This window comes from Triturus cristatus, chromosome 2_1 (assembly GCF_964204655.1).
Source record: "Triturus cristatus chromosome 2_1, aTriCri1.1, whole genome shotgun sequence".
NCBI lineage: Eukaryota > Metazoa > Chordata > Amphibia > Caudata > Salamandridae > Triturus > Triturus cristatus.
Window position 1 is genome coordinate 505,722,159 of NC_140581.1, and position 21,023 is coordinate 505,743,181.

General features: G+C 41.0%; 1 protein-coding gene across 2 annotated transcripts in view; it reads left to right on the plus strand.

Moving 5' to 3' along the window:
- Window positions 1-21,023, plus strand: part of CCDC125 (coiled-coil domain containing 125) — a 413,732-nt gene that overhangs the window by 362,442 nt on the left and 30,267 nt on the right. For both annotated transcript variants that reach the window (XM_085632389.1, XM_085632387.1), the window contains exon 10: window positions 6,922-7,099. In XM_085632389.1, coding sequence (XP_085488515.1) covers window positions 6,922-7,099 — 178 coding nt within the window. The remainder of the gene's footprint in view (window positions 1-6,921; window positions 7,100-21,023) is intronic.

Sequence of the window (21,023 nt, forward strand, 5' to 3'; positions counted from 1 at the left end):
AAGTAAGTTGGACTAGAATTGATCCAAACCAAGAGTAGGGCATCGTAGTAATATACACTTAAAGAAGGACTACTCAGAAGAAATAAGCTGCAGAAATTAGTGAGCCATGATATATTCTCCATCTCCTACCAAAGGGCATCATACATTGCTGCCCAATGCTCTGAGAAAATCATGCCCCCAATCCCAGTATTGGGTACAACCGGCATTGTGATCACCTTTTGTCAAAAATCTGATGTGTGATTATTACGTGTAGAGTACCTAAAATATATCTTGGAAATCAGGACATGCATTTTTATGCACAAGACTACAGGGGCCAGGTGACACTATTCCATGCTGGCGAATGTACTATGCCCTCAGCAGTAGATACTTTAGGCAGGCAAGTGCCTCTGGACCTTTTACAATGTAGAAAAATAACTTTGCATCAGCTGCACAGGTATGAAGCCCTGTATGTCTACTGTCAGAACACAATGTAGCCATTTTATGGATTGAATATTTGTTTTGAGGTTACAGCTCATCATATCGTTGGTGCTACAGAAAAGCAACTCAACACAAAATCAGTGTTCTTATATTCAACTGCCCTCAGGTAGCTGACACTACTGTTTAACTTTTACATAGAGATCTCCACCCAGTGCTCACAGACAATACCTTTTGTTTAGGGGCAAAGCTGTAAGAATGAGGTGGCACACTAAAAAACTAGCACTACATCTGCAAGAACACATATCATGAACATTGAATCATCTTGTTCTTTAGGTGAAATTCAGAAAAGTAAGCTATATCCTCTGGGAGTGCCTCTGAGTTGTAAAGGAGAGTAGAACATCAGAAGGAGAAAAACATAAGCCAACAGCAATCAAAATCATGTAAGCCCATATTTATGTGCTCTTTTAATAACATAACATGTATATTTGTAAAGTGCACATTCACCTCCAAAGGGGTATCTTGGCCATGAATAACAGATGTTTATTGTTACCCAACTCAATGGTACTCATTTTATCGACCTCAGAAAGGATGAGAGGCTGAGTGGACCCGCTGGGATTTGAACCTGTCATCGTGAGGTCGAGCACTGGCCCCTGAAGTGAATGTATTAGTCCACTAAGCCACCAAACCTGGCCTAATGTGGTCTGCAGCCTCTGGGCTTACAAAACTATATACTTTCTCCTCATGCGTCACTCTCAAGGTGACTTGGAACAAGAGGGAATCTTCAAGACCCTTAGAAAGCCTCAGTTGTTTGATATTCTGCAAACCCAGTCTACAGAAGAGAGTTGTTACTCGAAATCCTGATAGATGTAGATTTAAAGCCTATCATGTGCAAGTTTACATTTTTCTACCAGCAGCATTCCACGTATTTATGGAGAGTTGAGCAAAAATGTGGGGGTATCCTACTGCAGCCAATATCTTTTACATGGCCAAATCTGGTTGAAATGACCCTATGCCCCTCAAAGATGGGAAATACCCCCAATCCCACTGCACAGGATTATTTGGGATAGTTGAGATGAGAGATGGGGGGAAGCTTGAGGTTCCAATATTTATGATATTAATGGTACAAATACACAATTAGTCAATAGATCCTGGGTAGATAGGTTTTCTTAATGTTTAATTCTCATTTATCGAGAAATCTTTTAGTGTTCAGCCAACACGTGTTTTGCCCCTTTAAAAATCGAAGGCCTGAGGCATTTTCAAGGCTGATAGTTAATATAGGAGGTTATTATGAGAATATTTTCAAGATACGTTTCAATCAGCGTAAAACCCAATCTAGTATATCAACAAAAATCAAAAGGAATTGTCTCAAAAAAGTGTCCTCAGCAAATAAAATGCAGATTAAATGATAAATCATATAAGCAACCAATTATGCAGACACAAAATTTTATTTTATAGAGCAAACGGAAACCATATAATTCATTAGGGGATAATGGAGGAAAACTAAATGAAGAAAAAAGAAACAGGAGACAAAATAATATTGTTACGTATTTGGTATAAAACTACAAGCAAATTGTAAATCGTGTGCACTGCAAACCAGTGATGCATTAGTGAAAAATCGCTAAGTGCAATATGTGATTCTAGTGATATTCCATTTAATTTCATTTGTGCTATCATATGATAGGTGTGCACAAGCACATATTGTTGAATATAAATAAGTGAAGGGTAGCTGTAGAAGTCATAGAGCGACTAGATAGTTCATAAACCGTATGTCCAACAATGCTAAATGGGCGCTATACCCCCACGTGCGTGGTGTCAATAATCCTTTAGATCATTTATGGATTGGATTCTTGGCTTACAAATCATCTGTTCAACGTCGAGCTCAAAACATTGCAGCCAGTAAGACAGTGGTTGTCTTTAGGATTATTTAGAAAGAAGAGGCAAGGATAGCTTACCATAATGAATTAGGGCCTTATAACGAGATTGGCGGTCTGTGGACCGAGGTGAGCTCGGTAGGTACGACTGCCGTGTTACGAGTCAGGAGTGTTGCCTGTGCAGAGACCGCGGCTGGACCGCCAGCGCTACCTGCACACCACTGACCACCAGGACTTCGGTCGGGGAAAGCCAGCCTCCATAGGGAGGTACAGAGGCTCAACGCTGCTGCCTGTATTACGAGTTGCTTTTCTGACGAGCTGACTGCGGAGGTCAGACTGCTGCCTGAAGGTCGGCGGACACAAATGATTTGAGGTGCATGCTCACCCCTTTTCAGTTCTTCCCAGCAGATTTCAACTTGGATCCCTTTCTCCAGGTCTCTAGTACACAGGAGCATCTTCACCCCGAGGAATACGACTTTGTCTGCAGCTATACACATGTAAGCGCTCTATAGGAATAGGAAGGTGGTATTTTTCCATATGTATGCTGCATATGTGTGCATTCAAGACATATGCAGTCGAAACGTACACACAGGCATCGACAGATATGGAAATACATTGCCCACCCTCAAAACTGCCGCAGCCACACCACGGGCCCCATGGTGAACTAGTAATATGGCGGTCAAAAAACCAGCAGCACAGTGAGATACTGGCGGACGTGGTCTTTTAGTGGTTGGACCGCCAAACTCATAATAAGGCCCTTAGTGTTAAGTTAGAATGCGTATTGGTCAATCAAGATTACCACTAGAGAGGTACCTCTGTATCTGAAGGTCACAAATAGTTCTTGGACAGAGTCTGTACTGCGGCCTGAATTACAAAGTGAGTGGTTAGTAAGTTGTGTTCATTCCCTTTCAGAGACCCTCTTTTTGAAAGCTGATAAACTTTAGGACAGGAAATTGCACAGAGTCTATCCCCTGCACCTTCTTCTGCATGAAACTCTGTATAGTGTGTTTACCATCTTCATTATTTATTATAGCAGGCCAGGATTCTTAAGCAGCAAAATCAAATGTTGTCTCCTTATGAATTAGAGAGGCCATAATTCCTTGTTCAGACCATTTCCTACTCTCAAAGTCCTCTTTCATGCGCTTCTTCTCAGGTACTAAGATAGTGATATGCTTGTCTGAGCAGCCTACTACCTGCTTATTCTTATCCAAAAGTGCTTAGATTTCCTCTATTACTTTTCAAGGATGAGATTTCATAGTCTATACATTGACTAGAGCTTTGTTAGTCTTTCAACATTGAGATCATTAAAATTATGCTCTCTGTCAGCCTCCGGTCAAACGCATTAAGTCCCCTATATTCTCCCCATTAAGTCATCTGAAAGAAGAGGGTTTTTTATGTAAAGAAGTCTATTAACTCTCAGGCTTTCATTTTGTGTACGTGGAGACATAATTGCACCTCCCAGGAGCTATCTTGTGCAGGCTCTCATACTTTAATACCCAAAAACACTCACCAAGTAGGAAGCATCCCCTCTGTACCCTTAGGCTCCAAATATGCCGTGCTGTCTCTTTGCACTCTTTCATCACTGTGTGGAGGATGCAGTCTCTTCTGAAGTAGAGACTGTCCCCTTTCACCTCATTGCAAGTTCCTTCTCCCGGGCATTGTGCTGTCACTAGTGTTGGGATCTACTCCAAATGCCTGAATGCTGAGGGACTCTGATTTCACTGCCCCCTTCCGACTTGCCTTAGTCTAGGTATCTGGTTTTAGCTTGGCTCCATAGTGTGGCCTCAACATCTTTGGTGTCATGGTGGCTTTCAGGAGTGAGGGAGACAATGAATTCCTTACATCTTATGTGTGATGACTTTGCTAAGTGGTCAATTTCTAAAACCATCAAGGCCATTTATTTTCGCCTTTTGGCATTATTCACATTTGTCAGTCACCCAGCTCACTGGATTATGCACAATGTCTTAGATGAGCAGTCTATACCTTTTACAACACCGAAAACAAGGAAAGTCTGATTGAAATGTGATGATTACTCTCTGGACTAGATTGAGATAATTATGTCTTTGTCATTAGAGTGGTGAATCAAGACGGCATCAGACTGTGCAGGACTAAAGCTTGTTCAAGGGGGATTCTAAAACTGTGATAAATACACCAGTAGTGTTTCCAGTCGGTCTTTTAGGAACATGTACTTGGTTCCTTTTGTCCCATATTGTTATAATGTCTTGTGTGCCATAGACTGAAGATTAAATGTAGCCACTGATCACTGAGCCTTTATAGTTTCTGCTACTTCATCTTGCTTATGTTCTAATTTGTTTTAGGTTGACTTAGCTTCATCTGTGAATATAATAGTTCTCCTCTCCTTCATGTTTGTCGCTATCTTGAATACAAAACCACAATACAATATAACACAGGGTTGTAGGAAAGCAATGAATTGTTTGTTAATCCCAACATTTATTTAATTATCTCTCATTATGGAAATAATTTGGCTTGAAATTTTTTCTAGCTTTGTTATTCAGGTGGTAAACCATCAGGATGGTTGGTCTATATTGTTTTGTAGTTTTATTGAATGAAAATGTTTTTAGAAAGTAACTGTGGCGTGCCCTTTTGTGCTATCAACTCTCTATGTGTTTTATTTTCTTTTTCAATTCAGGTATATACCATTTGTGGATTTGTTGTTTCGTTTGGTTTTCAGTTATTTTGAGAGGCACTTAGGGGCATATGTATCAAAATCTCCTTTTGCGATTCTCAAACAGCGATTTTTTGAGAATCGCTATTTGAGAATTGCAAAACGGGATGTAACTAAAAATTCGCACAAATTTTGCGATTTCTTAAAATTCCTTAATTGCGATTAGCAAATTGCGAAATCGCAATTAAGGAATACCTTCCCATTCATTCCTATGGGCCAGGAGGCCCATAGCAATTAATGGGAAGTCTTTCTCAAATTGCGAATCGCAATTAGCTAATCGCAAATTGAGAATAATTTCAAAGGTGCAAGGGTGTCATGATGACAGCCTGATGCACCCCTTAAATTTGCATGTGTGCGCATATGGCGCACATACATGCCCTAAGGGCATGTATGTGCGCCACATGGCACTTTGAAAAATGCCAAAAAGTGAATTTTTCAAAGAAATCGCAAATTACCACCAACTTGAAGTTGGTGGTAATTTGCGATTTCTTAAGGAGAAATCGCACAACTTGGGTGCGTGTTACATAGCATTTAAGGAATCGTAATTTGCGATTTCTTAAATGCTTACGCGATTCCTTAAGATTGCGATGCTGAAATGCCTCATACATCTCATTTTGCGATTTTGTATTCGCAAACGCTGTTTTTTTGCGATTTGCAGCGTTTGCGAATACAAAATCGTTTGATACATATGCCCCCTAATCATCCTTGGCCTTTCTCAGTACCTCATTCTGAGGCTTGGATGAATTCTGTGAGGGAAAACCAGCTGGGGCAAATAACAATACCACACGTTGCATTCTTTCCCCTGGTGGTATAATCACCTCCTCCCACGTCCCAAAGTTCGGAATAAGGTATAATGTGCAGGATCAGTTATAATACACATAATTTCCCAAAACTCAGAATTGGTACCTTTTCCCTCCATGCACATTTGTCTCTAAATACAACCTAAAGAAATGTATGTCTGTAAAAAAAGCAAGAGAGTGCAAATTTACTGCATGAAATAACAAACGCTTTTGATTCGCCAAAGACCTGTGTGTTGGAATAAAATAAAAATAGTAAGGGATGTGTTTGAGCTTTGGATAGTTCTGTTCATTGCAGATTGCTAACATATCTCCATATGGTGTTTTCCAATCTACATATAAGCTTACTTGAGGAGGTTGCCTACCTAGGGTAAAGCCATGATGAACATGGCCTACTATGAATTATTCCACTGTTATGAGTTTGTCTTATTTACCTCCTGGTTACCTGATTAAGATGGGTCATGAATACTGATCATTCCACAAGGCACCAAACTTTTTAAAGTCTTTCAACATTAAACAAGAGGCTCAGAGCAATCACATCCACTTGTCATTTCCAAGAGAGATTCATTTTGATCCCTCTATGATATCTCTCACTAAACAAAACAGGCATAGTTATAGTTAAATTGTTGAGTTCTATCTACTTTCTATCAGCCAATCCCCTAACTTCCTGCTGACTGGCAAGGCTTTTAAAATCCTTCAAGGCAAAACGTGGGTGTTGGCTTCAAGTTCCTGGCTAGTACCTTCTCCTGTTCTGCTGTTTCCTTGCAGTTCAGTTTGACAACATTCAGGGAAACAACAATCCTGCCACATCAGCCTCAGAGTGGAAAAAATTCATACATATATACGTTTTTATCATTCCAATAAATACTGCTAACGTTTTATATTCACAATTGTATGCCACTATCAGTTATTTTCAACACATTTTCATCACCTTCAGAACCACCTGCACCTGTGTTGGCTAGACTTGATTGTTAAATCAGACATGAATTTTCCACATCCTCTACATGCCTGTGAGATGCCTCTTAAATGTATGTGCCAGACAAGTATATATCAGTTCCAAATATATTTGTATAATTGGTCACTTAAATTAAGTTTTCAATATTATTGTCATTTTAATTTGTGCAATCTTGTTTTTAATCCAACATAATAGTTTGAGCTGGAGAAGAAGAGTAAAGAAGAAGCCTTTATCATGGCAGATGCTTTCAGAATTGCGTTTGAGCAGCAGTTGAAGCGAAGGAATGACCAGACTCTTAGGATGAGTGAGGTGGACCTAATTTGTAGAAAAGAGAGGAGACGCCTGAACAACTGGAAGCGGATCATGGAAGATGGTATCTGCTTACACTTCAGTTTATGCTAGATGCTTCACTTGGGATTTTTGTGCACAATGGTCCGTCTGGTGTATGGGGACACCCATTGCAAAATTCTTGCTTACTTTCATACCCCTGTCAGATTTGTGCTGAGCCAGAATCAACTCTTGTACCCCAGATTGTGCTGAGTACAATATTGTAAGTCTAAATGGCAAAGGGAATATCTAGACATGCTTTATAGATAGAGTGAGCTTTCATATATCTTTAAAAGTCTAATATTTGTATTTATTCACTGAAAAAAACATAGGTTTAAGGGGTGTTATAGTTAGCTGGACATTTCACTCGTACAAAACCATTGAAATTCCTTTGTTATAGTTAGTTCTACTAACTATAACTCGCGCGCCCGCAATCCACTGCTGATGATGTCACATATTACATCATTCATGACATGGTCAGTGACATCACTGATGACATCATCAAGTGAATGTGGTTTGGTTCGATATTTAAATATGTATCATATATATATAGCAATCTGCATTGAAGAATGAGTGGAAGTATAAGTGTCTGGATGGAGGATTTACTAGCAGTGTGATTGTTTAAGTGACTAATTTAAAGTGTCTCACCAAATATATGGGATAGTGATTAAACTGTGTGAATATCTGTATCACTCTGTCTCTTGTTGTGTAAACTACTGCATAAGTTGGTTACTAGCTATGTGAAAGTCTATATCAGTTATTGATTAGTTAAGTGAGTATTTTTATGGGAGAGTGAATGTGTGTGTGGTTGGGTGTGAGGTGTGTGACTGTCCAAAGATGTGTAAATAGTTGATTTAGTAGGTATATGAGGTTAAGACTGCATGTGGAAACAGTTGTTTGGGTGAGTGAATGTCTTTATGGGTGTAGTGATGAGTAAATATATTTCTCAATGATACATGTCCAACAAAGTAGAAATATAAAAGGCAGTGTATGTGACAGTTGTTGTATATAAATAAGTATACATAAGACGCAGTGATTCTATGAGTGACTGTATGGATAACTGTATACTTGTAATAGTGATTTTATAACACACTAAGTATGAGTTACTATCTATATGAACAAATGAAGTGGTGTTTGTATAAGTGTGTAGCTGAGTAAATGTAAGTATGATCAATTGTTTGCATAAGTGAATAGGACGACTGCATACGTGAATAGGATGTATGCTGGTGTGTAATGTTGATGTAGGTGTATAAGTATATATGATAGTGTTCTATTGATCTTTGTCAGCATGTATATGTGAATCTATAGGTAAGGGTTTAGATGTGTGTGTGTAGATCTAGGAATCACTGAGTGGGTTTTTAGAAACTTATATTGGTGTGTCAATGGTTTCAAATATGGTACTCCATATTTTATAATGAGTGATGAAAGGTTATACTAGTGTATGATGAGGTGTATCAGATTGTCACATGGATGATGTCATCAGTGATGTCATCAGTGATGTCATTTGAGATGTCATCAGTGATGTCACTGACCATGTCATGAATGATGTAATATGTGACATCATCAGCAGTGGATTGCGGGCGCGCGAGTTATAGTTAGTAGAACTAACTATAACGAAGGAATTTCAATGGTTTTGTACGAGTGAAATGTCCAACTAACTATAACACCCCTCAAACCTATGTTTTTTTCAGTGAATTTCTAAGGTTTTTTAAACGCTAATTCCTAACTATAACATGTCTGAAACCTATGGTTTTTTCAGTGAATTTCAAAGATTTCTTAAATGACAATTTTTAAATGTAATAATAGTTATATTTATTTTTTTGATACTGATTTTCTACATTTTTGTAACTTTATTTTTACATATTTTATTTTTTAAATTACATTATATATTTTTAATATAAATGGAAAAAAAAAAAAAATTTAATATTGAAACTAATGTTTTTTTTGTTTTATATATTTTTTTAAATATATTTATATTATTTTCTTTATTGGTTTTTTTTTTCCCAATTTTTTTTTGGGGAGTCGCGCACCCAAAGCGTACCTTTCTCGATCACTGCGCGGAACCTAGACTCCATTTTAGGATTGTTGTGTAGGATCCGCATAGGATGTGCGACGGGTGCGTATTTTCGTGCGCGATCGCTATACAACCGGTACGCGACTCTCGGCCCATACGCAACACCTACGTATTACTTTACGCGACGCTCGGGCTCTTGCGCGTGAAAAGCCCCGGGGGGTGGCGATCCCCGGGCTGTGGGGGGGGCTGTGAGCCCCCTGCATATATTCTAAAGAAGCCCTGGGGGTGGCAGTCCCTGGGACTTGGGGGGGCATATGAGCCCCCCACCCATGAATTTTGAAGCCCCGGGCGGTGGTGGTCCCCGGGGCTGGGGGGGGCTGTGAGCCCCCCGTACATAATGTTATAAAGCCCTGGGAGGTGGTGGTCTCCGGAGCCAACAATTAAAAAAATTGGGGCCCAGGGGGTCCTTGTGGGACCCCCTAAGCAGGCCTAGGGGGTCAGGGTGTTTCTACCCTGCTCCCTTTTTGCGTTTTGCGCACTTTTTTCAAGGATTTCTTGTGCCTCGGTTCTACCGAGGCACAAAATGGCTGCCAACACTTCCTGGTTTGGAGTGTTGACAGCAAGTTGACAGCCAATTAACATGCAGCTCGTGATCGGGAGGGTGCGCGCAGGGTGCGCACAGGGTGCGCGGATCCACCGCGCCCATAGATATATATGTGATTTTACTTTTGATTTTCTCAGGAACTACTGAACGGATTTACACCATTAAACCAAAAGGCACGACTCTGAACCAAGGGCTACCTTTTTGCCAAATTTGGTGTAATTCCGTTCAGCAGTTCGGGCTGTAGCTGCGACTAAAGGTTCCTATGGAAAATTGCATGGGGAAAACACGTTTTGGGGCTCCCCTTTTTTCTCGGCCCCCGCTTGACGAATCACCCCGAGATTTTCAGGATAGGAGCGGACCAGAGCTGGCCAAAAGTTTTTAAAATGTTGCTAAGATTTGTCAACCGGCACCAAAGTTACTGGGAATAGAATGTTGCGGATTTCCTATGGAAAATAGGTCCTAACTATAACTACATACTGGCGACCGCCAGTAGATAATTTAATTTAAATATTTTTGGAGATTTTCACTAGCAACATATTACCTGAGTCTCAAAAGTGATTGAATATCTTGTTTTAAGGTTTTCTGTGAAGGAAGTAAGTCTGGACTACTCCTCTGTTGAGGGACAGTCTGCAAATCTATATCTCTTTAGCAATGAAAGGGGTAGGGTTGATCAAAAGTATATTTAATGAGTAGAGAATTCTTAGTTAAAAGGAAATTATAGGGGAATTTCAGTATTGAGAAATGATTATGTGGAATAGAATCTGTAATTTAAAATGGCTACATTCCTGTAAAGGGAACTAGTGCACACACTTAGAAATATGCTTAACGTGGTCTCCTGATTAGTAATACAAAAAAAAGAGTTGCCAAATTACGAGTGAAGTGCAGTGTTTCTATATGGGGTAGTTAGATAAAATGAATATTTGTATGATGCAACGGAGATCTGACTCAGGCAGGAAGTTGCTTGTGATCCCGGGGCATTTCAAGGTAACATTTCCAGAAGATATCAAGGAGTTCATATGTTGCTGAAAGCATAAGTTTCAGCTTATTATTACTCCTAGACTTTCCACTTTCTTGGTTTTGGAGATGTCTTGAAGGATGGCTTTAATAAAGTAGTTGTATTATTAGAAATAGTGGAAACCTAGGATGGAATTGCACTGTAATGTTTTTCAGAACTGAATGTTCTTAGTTCCTAATGCACTGTCCCTGTGTTATGCCTTCAATGTGTCATGCAACAATAGTTGGTACACTACGTTATTGCTCAATATCAAGCCAAGATGCATTACTGGCTCGATCCTTATGTTCAAATACAGTAGAAGGTCCCACGCAAATAAAAAACACATTCCTCCAACCCTTTAGCTCTATCTTCTAATGCTTTCCTTGCGACTCAAACCAATTGCTCAGTGGCTGTGGATTTGAAATGAGTTTGTGGGGAAAAAGGGTTTTTAGTGATTCAGTGGAGCAGAGGTTTTCATATAAAGTTTCTGGTTCCATCATCAAACAGCTTGTTTTATGGACGAGTTCATCCTTAACCTTAAATGTCCAGCTATGCTCATCTGAAATGGAGATGCATTCACATGAATTTGTCATGAAAACCAATTTTTATTTTTAGGTTTTCCTGTAGATTTTGTTTCTATTTAATTGAACTGGCTATAGAGTTGTTCTAGTTTGTGTTCTTTGCTTCTTGTTGGGGTTTTAGAAGCAGGATGTGCCAACTTCGCGAGGGTCTGCAGCCCCCTGATTTTTCTAGCTTTTGAGACAGATATCTGGGGTTATTGAAATGTAGCACTTTACGTGTCAGGCATACAATTTTTAATTGGCTTCTTGCTTGATGTGGTAGCTTGTTCAGGGATTTTAGGCCCGGGGAGATGTGTGTATTTCTTTTTGTTCCAGAGACAAGTCTGGCTACCGCACTGAGGGAGGCTCTTAGAGGGGCCAACTTGTATCGAGGTAAGCCACATAATGTAGCACTACCATAGTCCAGTCTGGGCAATACAAGAGCTTGGACCGCTTGTTTTAGGTCTTCATGTGGAAGGTAGGGTTTAAGTTTCTGCAGAATGCTCAGTTGGTAATTCGCTCCTTTGGTGCTAGCATGAATGTGTTCCTACATATTCAGATGTTTGTCTAGTGTAATACCCAATGATCTAGCAGAAGCTCTGATGTGAGGGGAGCAGATAAGGGCTGAAAGATGTTTCAGCCAAGGCTCAATCTTAGAGGTGTTATTCGACGGTGAGATGAGAAGGAATTCGGTTTTGATGATTATCCGTGAGCCAGAAACGTGTGCTTTGCAGGATGAGATTGAGAGATATAATGTCCTCTGGGGAGGCGATTTTGAGATACATCTGAGTGTCATCAGCATACATATGATAATGGATGTTAGCAGATTTTAAGTGATTTGCTAATGGTTTCAGGGATACATTGAAAAGAATGGGGCAGAGAGAAGATCCCTGTGGAACACCCAGACTGATCGCATGGGGCTTAGACAGAGATTGATTCATTTTGACTCTCTGGGATCTGTTTAGGAGGAATGAGGAAAACCATTGCAATACAACCCCTGATAGATTCATCCTTTGTTCCAGTAGTTTTAGTAGACCATCATGTTTGACCGTGTCAAAGGCGGCCGATAGGTCAAGCAGTATCAGAAGGCATGATTCATTTCGATTCAGCATTTTTAGTATGTCATCCACGACATGAGTAAGTGCAGATTCAGTGCTGTGACCTTGACAGAAACCTGATTGGTGTCGGTCAAGGAGTTGATAGTTGTCTATGTGATCACAGAGTTGGATCTGGACACATTCTTTTAAGAGCTTTGCAAGAGTAGGGATGTGGAGATGGGTCTGAAGTTATTAGGATCAGCAGTCTGCTTTGTTTTCTTTTTAAAAGTGGGGGTTACTTGTCCTGCTTTTAGGCAATCAGGGATAAAACCTTGACGTAGTTGGGCATTTACAATCTTAGTCCATAGGGGGAGAATGCATGTTTTGATCTCTTTGAATATAGCCTGGGGTAGAGGGTCGGCAAAGTGCTTAGATGGGTTTAGTGACGAAAGAATGTTGTGGATGTCTCTTTCGCTGATTTTTGAGAAGGTGTCCCAGGTGGCATTGTTTTTGGAGGGGTGCCTGGATGGATCGCCTCCTTCAGTGTACTGGGAGGAGTAAGAGAAGCTGGATGAGGCAGCGGATAGCAGTTCATTTGCAAGTTGTAGTTCATTCTCTATCTTTGTAGTTTTTCCATGAAGAAGGTGGCCAGTTCTTCACAGTTTGGAAGGGAGCTGGATTCAGGGTCTAAGGGGTTTGATGCTTGACGTGATTGCTGCTTGACTATTTCGAATAGTTTTTTGGGCCTATTTCTGGCTTGGTCAAGCTTTGCTCTGAAGAAATTAGCTTTAATGTGTCTTATTCTTCTGTTGTATGTGTTCCTGGTTGATCTTAAGCGTTTTAGAATTTCCAAGGATGGGGAATGTCTCCAGGCTCTTTGTGCTATACGTATGTTGTGTGTTTCGGTGTTCAGGTTGTCGTTGAACCAGGGCTTTGATTTTTTATTGCATATGGTTTTTTGTTGGAGCGACAGTCCATGACTTCCAATATGGAAGTATTATAGAAATCTGTGAGGTCCTTGACATGATCCATCTTGGTCTGTGGAATCAAGGTATTATTGCAAAGGGTAGTTCGTTCATTGTGGTTTATATTACGAAGATTCTTTTCCAATGTTTTATTTTCTTCGGTTGCCCTTGCATCAGGGTCATCCTTGAATTGATGAGGAAGGTGATGCAATAATGGTCTGTCCAGTCACAGAGGCTAACGGACTCCAAGGAGATGTTGTCCGTCTTTGAGATTATAAGGTCCAAAATCTCACCCTTGTTGTGAGCTGGCCTGTCACAAATTTAGGACAACTCATGGTTTAAAAGGAAGGCTTTTAGACTATTCACTGACTGGTCATTCAGATCTTTCCAGTGTAGGTTGAAGTCTCCCAGGAAGATCTGGGGCCCTTGAAGATTATCATTCATTGTAATGATTTCCATGATTTGTTCGATGAACAGTGAGTTATCGGCCGGAGGGTGATAGAAGGCGTGAATATTTCAAATGGATTTATTGTTGCAAGCGACTTTGATGCTAAGATATTCACATGTAGTTAGAGGGATTGTTTCCAATTGAGATACTGAGAGAGTGTTGCCGTAGATACATTTATTTATTTATTTATTTGCAGGTTTTTATAGCGCTAGAATCGACTCCAGCTGGAGTATCTCTGCGCTTCTGACAGGATAGTCCTTTATCAAGAGTGGAAAATGCGGAAGTCACTAGATCGCATTTGTGAACAACAAGGTTTTAAGTTGTTTCCTAAACATCAAGTGTTCGGAGCAGGAACGAATAGCTACAGGGAGACAATTCCACAATTTAGGTCCCAACACTGATAGTGCCTTACTTCCGTGCCTGGCCTTCTTGGCACGCGGCACTACCAGTAAATGCCCATTGCTGGATCTGAGCATTCTGGATGGAATATATGGAATAAATTTCTTTTCCAGATATAGTGGACCTTGTCTATTTAGGCTCTTGTGTATTAGGCAGCAAGTTTTAAATTTTATCCTTTGGCGGATAGAGAGCCAGTGGAGTTCTTCTAAAAGTGGCTTTGATGCTGTTTTTAAAGGGGCATTAAGAACAAGACGAGCCGCAGTATTTTGTATTACCTGAAGTCTATTCAATACTCCATCATTTGCAGAGAGCAGGAGACCGTTGCAGTAGTCGATCCGACTCATAACAAGGGCCTGCACCAGCGTCTTCCTGAATTGGTCAGGCAGCAATGGAAAGACTTTACGTAGCAGGCTAATAGTATGAAAACATACGCCTGCGACATAATTCGTATGTTGTTTTAGTGACAAATCCTGGTCAAGGCGGATCCCCAAGTTTTTAACGATCTGTTTGGGCTCAGGTGCTACGCCTAGACCAGGAGGCCACCAGTCTGGAGTCCAGAGTATTTTCGCTTCACCGAACAGCATGACCTCCATTTTACTAACGTTACACTGTAAGTAGTTGGTGGACATCCAACTTGCTACAGCTTCCATGCCTGCAGAAAAAGAGCTCCTCAATTCCGAGGTAAGAGTCTTAAAAGGGAAGAGGAGCTGCGTGTCGTCAGCATATGACACGGGATGAAGCCAAATTTACGCATCACTCTTGCCAGGGGAGCCACGTAGATGTTGAAAAGCGTTGGGCTTAGACAAGAGCCCTGTGGTACCCCTTTCAAGACTTTTACCTCTGCTGAGCGATACGTACCCATGGTGACAGTCTGGGTGCGATCAGAAAGGAAACTTCTCAGCCATGCCAGGGCTTTGTTCTTAACCCCCACGTTCGACAACCGGTCAATAAGAATGTTATGAGACACGGTGTTGAACGCTGCTGATAGATCTAATAAGACTAAGATCACAGAATAGCCTTTATCTTGGAGCATGTGCAGGTCGTCCATAACAGACAGTAATGTAGACTCTGTACTGTGTTTTGGCCTGAAACCAGATTGAGAATGGTCAAGGCCGCCCACAGTTTCGATAAAGTTGGAAAGGAGTCTATTAACATACTTTTCTGTAAGTTTCCCCAGAAAAGGTAACAGTGAAATTGGCCTTAGGTTGGATAATTCGGTCCAAGCAGTGGTGGTATTTTTCCTAATAGGCCTGACTAGTGCACGTTTCCATTCTTTGGGGACAGATCCTGTGCTCAGGGACAGATTAATGAGTTTAATGATCGTGGGACATAGTGTGTCAAATAGAGTGGGCATTAATCTGGCTGGAATAATATCGTCTGGACTACCACTTTTAATCTGTTTGACCAATACAGATAAATCCTCATAAGTAATGGAGGGAAAGGTGTCCAGAGTGTTTATGCCATGATCGAATTCTGTGTTATGAAAGGCAGAAACTGTGTCTGTGGCCATGGCATTATTAGATTCCACAATTTTCTCATAAATAGTGTCAATTTTATTGGAGAAAAAAGATGATATACCATTACAGAGCTGTTGAGACGCAAGTTCGGTGCTTTCACATGCTACAGGTTTAACAAACGAGCTGAGCACCTGGTAAAGGACCCTGGGAGAATTCCCTGCTGCCGTGATTTGAGATGTTATATGAATTTTCCTCGCACTCCGGATTGCTTTATGATAGCTGGATAATGAGTCCCAATAGGGCTTTCTATCACTCTCCAAATGGGAGGACCTCCATATTTTCTCCAGCTTCCTGGCTGCTTGTTTTAATGTTTTAAGGTCTTTGGAGAACCAGATTTCCTGTTTATTAGCAGGCCGAGATTTAAAACTCTTTATGGGGGCTATTTTATCTATGGTTGCTCTAGAAGCCGTTTCCAGCTTTTTTAGAGCACTTTCCACATTTTCTAACATAGTAACAGAGGGCTCTATAAAGTTACTGGTAAAGACTTCTTTATTAACTTTGTGCCACTGCCGTCGAAGACAAGGAAGAGAAATTGGTCTGTGCAGAGTGTTATTAGGGTGGGAAGAATAAAATTCAATAATATAATGGTCAGTCCAACTTACTTGAGTGGGAGGAGAACATGTGACTGCAGGGAATTTGGATAGAATCAGGTCTAATGTGTGTCCTGCCCGGTGCGTTGGCCCAAAGTTCCTTTGGGTTAGCCCAAGTAGAGATAGATCATTTAACACAGACTGTGCCTCTTTGCAGTCTTTCAGATCACTGTGTATGTTAAAATCCCCTACCATTAAAAAGTCCCTGTCAATGCTAATATGAGGGGCAAGAACCTCAATTAACGTATTAGAAAAATTAGTGCATGGTCCTGGGGGGCGATATACTAAAGCACCCATCTGAATGTTTTTAGGAGAATAATAAAATTTAAAAACCAATAATTCAATAACTGGCGAGCTCAATTCAGCCAAGATGGTACAATGAATGTCTTGTTTATGTACAATGGCTATCCCCCCTCCTACCTTACTAGGGCGGTCCAGCCTAATTATTTTGTAGCCTGAGGGAATTGCTAACGTAATCGCTGGATTAGAATGGGGTTTGAGCCAAGTTTCTGTGAGAAAACAAAAATCCGGCTCACTAGTAGAAATTAAATCCCACACTTCTGACGTATGTTTGGGAAGAGACCTAATATTACAGAGTAGGTTTTTTCTTCCGACAACGGTTTTACGTCCATTCGTATTAACGCTAGCAGAGTAGGTACTTTTATTAGGACAAGTCTCCTCAATAAATATGCCAAACTGAGCTCGACAAAAGCGGCAAGAAAATGGGCTGTCTAACTGGAGACACCTTCCCATCATACACTCTTGTAACTGATGTTGATTTCCGCCTATCTCATGAAGTACCTGTGCTGAATAGGTCATCCTTGGAGTCGGTGAAGATGGGTGGTCAATGTTGTTTGGCCCCATAGCCCCTGGCCCCGTCCTGTCGCGGACGGGCGCAGACGGGCAGGTCTTTGGCTTGTCTTCGGCGCCGTCAATGGCGCCCCTCTGCGCGCAACCGCTGCGCGCTTTGACCTCCGAGGGGCTAAATAGCCCTGTGTGGAGTGATGTTAGAGCGCTAACCGCTCGACAGTTCCGGAGTTACTGGGCGTGTCTTGCTCTTGTCTGCCCGCCCTCCGCTCAACGGTATTGGCTACCGAGTCGGACCAGGGCGGGTAGGCTGAAACACCGAGCTAAGACAGAATCCGGCCCCCAGAGCCCCTCACAGTACAGAAATGAACAATAGGCTGTCCACTAAATAAAATACAACCCAAGATGAAAGTGGTTGTAATTATGCGTGCAAGTTAAAATAACGCCGCAAGTGATTTTAAAATCGTATTAAACAATGCCAATAACACGCTACATATGCTGACTGCTCGATGCTCAATGCTCCGCTCTGACAAGGGTTTACCTGACGCCAAGCGGAGTCGGGAGACACTGCCACTGTCCTCCCTTACATGTATTTCCCCCACCTGTTTTCTTGGGTCTATCTAGTCAGATGATTTTGTGACTAGGGGGACTAGCAGGTCTATGATGGGATGAGATGCTCTGTTTAACCATTTTTCCGTGAAGATAACTATATCAATCTTACATGAGAGGATAAGGTTGTAAATATCCGCTGCTTGTTTGTCTGCAGATCTTCAATTAAGGAGCATGCATTTCAGCTGATTGTTAGAATGATGAGAGGTCGTCCGTGATATATTGACATGCTTGAGGTTGTCATTGTTTACTATTTTGTGACTGTAGCTCGGTTCTCTGAAGGGGTTCGCTTGGATGGTTTGGATTTGATTTTGTTCAGTCTTGTTAGTATTATTTTCGGTTAAATAAGATAGGAGGAGTTCATGGATCTCACTGTTCGATAGATCATGATTCAATCTCTTAGGGCGAGTCCTTGGGGAATGGTATAGACTCCGAATCAAGCTTAGATATGTGTGGAACATTGAGTGTGGGCATATCTATATGGGAATCAGTTCTGGATACCGTGATATTATTGAATCCTGTGAGAGTCGTAGATCAGATGTAATGGACGTGAGTCTCTGGAGATTATCCTTTAGATGGCGTAGGCTATGATCGATCTCGTCAAATCGCATTTCCCAGTAATCGTATGTACTGGTAGTAGTGTGCTGGGTATGGAGGTCAGGGGACGGAGGGAAGTAATAAGCAGTGCCATACTGAGGGTAGGGATCTTTAATGAGGGCCTGGCTTGCATGTGCATCTGGACAGTTTTGTTGAGGGTATGCTTGAGGATAATTCGATATGAGGGCTGGAGGTGTAGAGAGAGTGATTGTGATATGGTCAGTAGATCTGGGTGACCTAAGATTGGACTGGGGTATAGGTTTGTGGGCATTGTTGTTGCATGTGTATGGGAGCATTGTGGGAGTGCTTGGATGGCACTCGCTGGAGCGCCCCGAGGAGGTTAGAAGGCGTGTTTAGGGAGGGCGAAGTTCGATGAAGTCGGGGTATGTACTAGTTCTGTTTCTTTTGGTGGGGGGCGATAAAAAGGATTGACAATTCCCAAGTTCAGACTGAGAGGATGGTTCTGGAGTGTGAGTGGTGGTATCGAGAGTTGGAAGATAATCGCTTGTGACCGGAAGTGGGTTGAATGAAATTGGAGTAGCCATATACGTTGAAGGGGGTGAAAGTGTTTAATCAATAGCTTTAGGGTGGTTTTGAGTGGAGAGATTGAGCTTGTTGTGAACCGCCTTTTTAAGAGTAGGGAAGATCTTGTTCAGTTAGGGTCAGGTTTTCATTCGATGACTGTATTAGAATGATCCTATTGTTGAATATAGATATGGTAGCATTCGCCCTGCAGAAGGAAGAGGGAGATAGGCATAGTCTAAGCCCGTGAGCTGGTATTTTCATAGTGCCTGTGATGCATAACATGAAGAAAAGATATTTCTCCATTGGGCTCTCCTTTGTGTATGAAATATGAGCTCATTAGTTAGAGCTCCCTTGTTGGCGCAAAAATAGGGGTCTGAGATAAGAGTTTCAGGAAGTGTTTTGAGTAATTGTTTTTTTTTAATGCATTTTTGGAGAGGTTAGGGGAATATTTGTCAGTGAAGGCATTATGGCCCGAGGGTTCTAGTATTTTTGTCCATTATTTATTGCTGAAAAGAACCTCCAAGGTGGTGGGAGAGGTTGTGGGTGGTGGATTCTGAGCAGTCTTCTAAGATTGTAAGGTAGTGATGAAATTTGTAGAGGCCAGATTATTTGTAATGAGCCTTTGTTGGTAGTAAAGTTGGATTGAGGAGAATAGAGCATTCTTTTGACCATTGCAAAGGTGCCTAGGTCAATCGTAGTGGTTTAAGAAATAGGATATACCAATGTCTGATGAGCATTTAAAGATGGCCGTCAGTTTTGCAGGGTTTTCATAGTAAGGGGTGTCGTGGTCCTATTTTTGCGTCTAGGGAATCCCTATTTAAAAGATACATTTTAAGCTTGTCATAAAGCAACTAAAATCACTAAAAGATAGTTTGCGCAAAAAATGATTTGAAGTTTCAGAAATCCAACAAAAAAGGCATGTAAGCTCCATAAAAGCATTGCATATCCGATAGCTGAGGACAACAAGATCAGTCCATCATAAGAACTCTGCCATAGGTTATCTAATTGCTTTTACAACAAAATTACTAATCTTGTGAATAAATTTGCCCCAAACCCTGACAGTCCACCTCCTGTTATAGAGGCATCCTCTAGGGCAGTGGTTCATAACCTGTTATCCAGCAACTCCTCGAAATGTGCGAAGCCTTCATAGGGGGGCCGCGACTACTTAGAAAATTAAATTATATTAACCGATTACTAATGTGTGTATTAATAAAGAAGAAAAAGTACAATTGAAATGCTTAAAACATTCTATAACTGTGAAGGAATTTAAAATTGGAGACTATAAATTAATTTAGTATCCTCAAATTGATTTGTTGGAGCAGATCAAGTACATAAAACAGAAAAAACTATGGATGAGGAGTGAGCTCAAATTAATTTAGATAAGCTCCACCCTTCCTATTACAGGTAAAAAAATAATGTTATAATTGTTTGCAAATTAAATTAAGTGTTTCAGCGTTTGTGTATATGTTTTATGAATGCCTGTTTCTGTATTTTTTGTGTATTGTTTTGCAGTTAAAATCATCAAAAATGCTTAGACTAGGTTCCCTGGCTTTCGGTAATGACTCAATTGGGGTCTCCAGATTCCAATAATGATTCCACAGGGGTCGCAGTGTTCCACTAATAGTTAATTGGGAGTCCACAGAAGTCAAACGGTTAAGAAGCACTGCTGTAGAGAAAATTGGCATGCGTTAATTCCCACGACCGCTCAAGAGATATCTAATATCTTAATGTCTATGATCTCATCTTCCCTGGATTATGTCTTCCCTAGCCAGCAACTGAAGAAGGTCACTAAAATCTTTATTCCCTCTCTGACACCTCTTTGTAACTCATCTTTGAGCTCTGGTGCTGTGCTCAGTAAATAGAATGCTGCTATGGTTATGCCACTGCTGAAGAAGCTATAATTAGACCCTAATGCTCTCTTTAATTTTCATCCCATTTCGATTCTACCACTATATGCCAAAGTGATAGAAAAGGAAGTTAACAAGCAATTAACTAATTTTGTAGAATTGAATCAACATCTTCACAAGCCACAGTCAACCTCTCGTAAAGACTTGTGTACAGAAACTGTCCTAGTCAAGGTCACGGATGAGATCAGGCAGGTCAGCGATTAAAGTGGAGTAGTGGCACTGATTTTATTATACCCATCAGCATCCTTTGATGCCATCTCCCACTCCATCCTCCTCCGCCAATTAAAGAAAATCGTGCTCTTGGGCAGAGATCACAATTGGTTTGCATTTTTCCTTCAAGATCAAACCTATATTGTAACACTAGCTTAGTACAGTTCCACCCCAAGTTGATTACCTC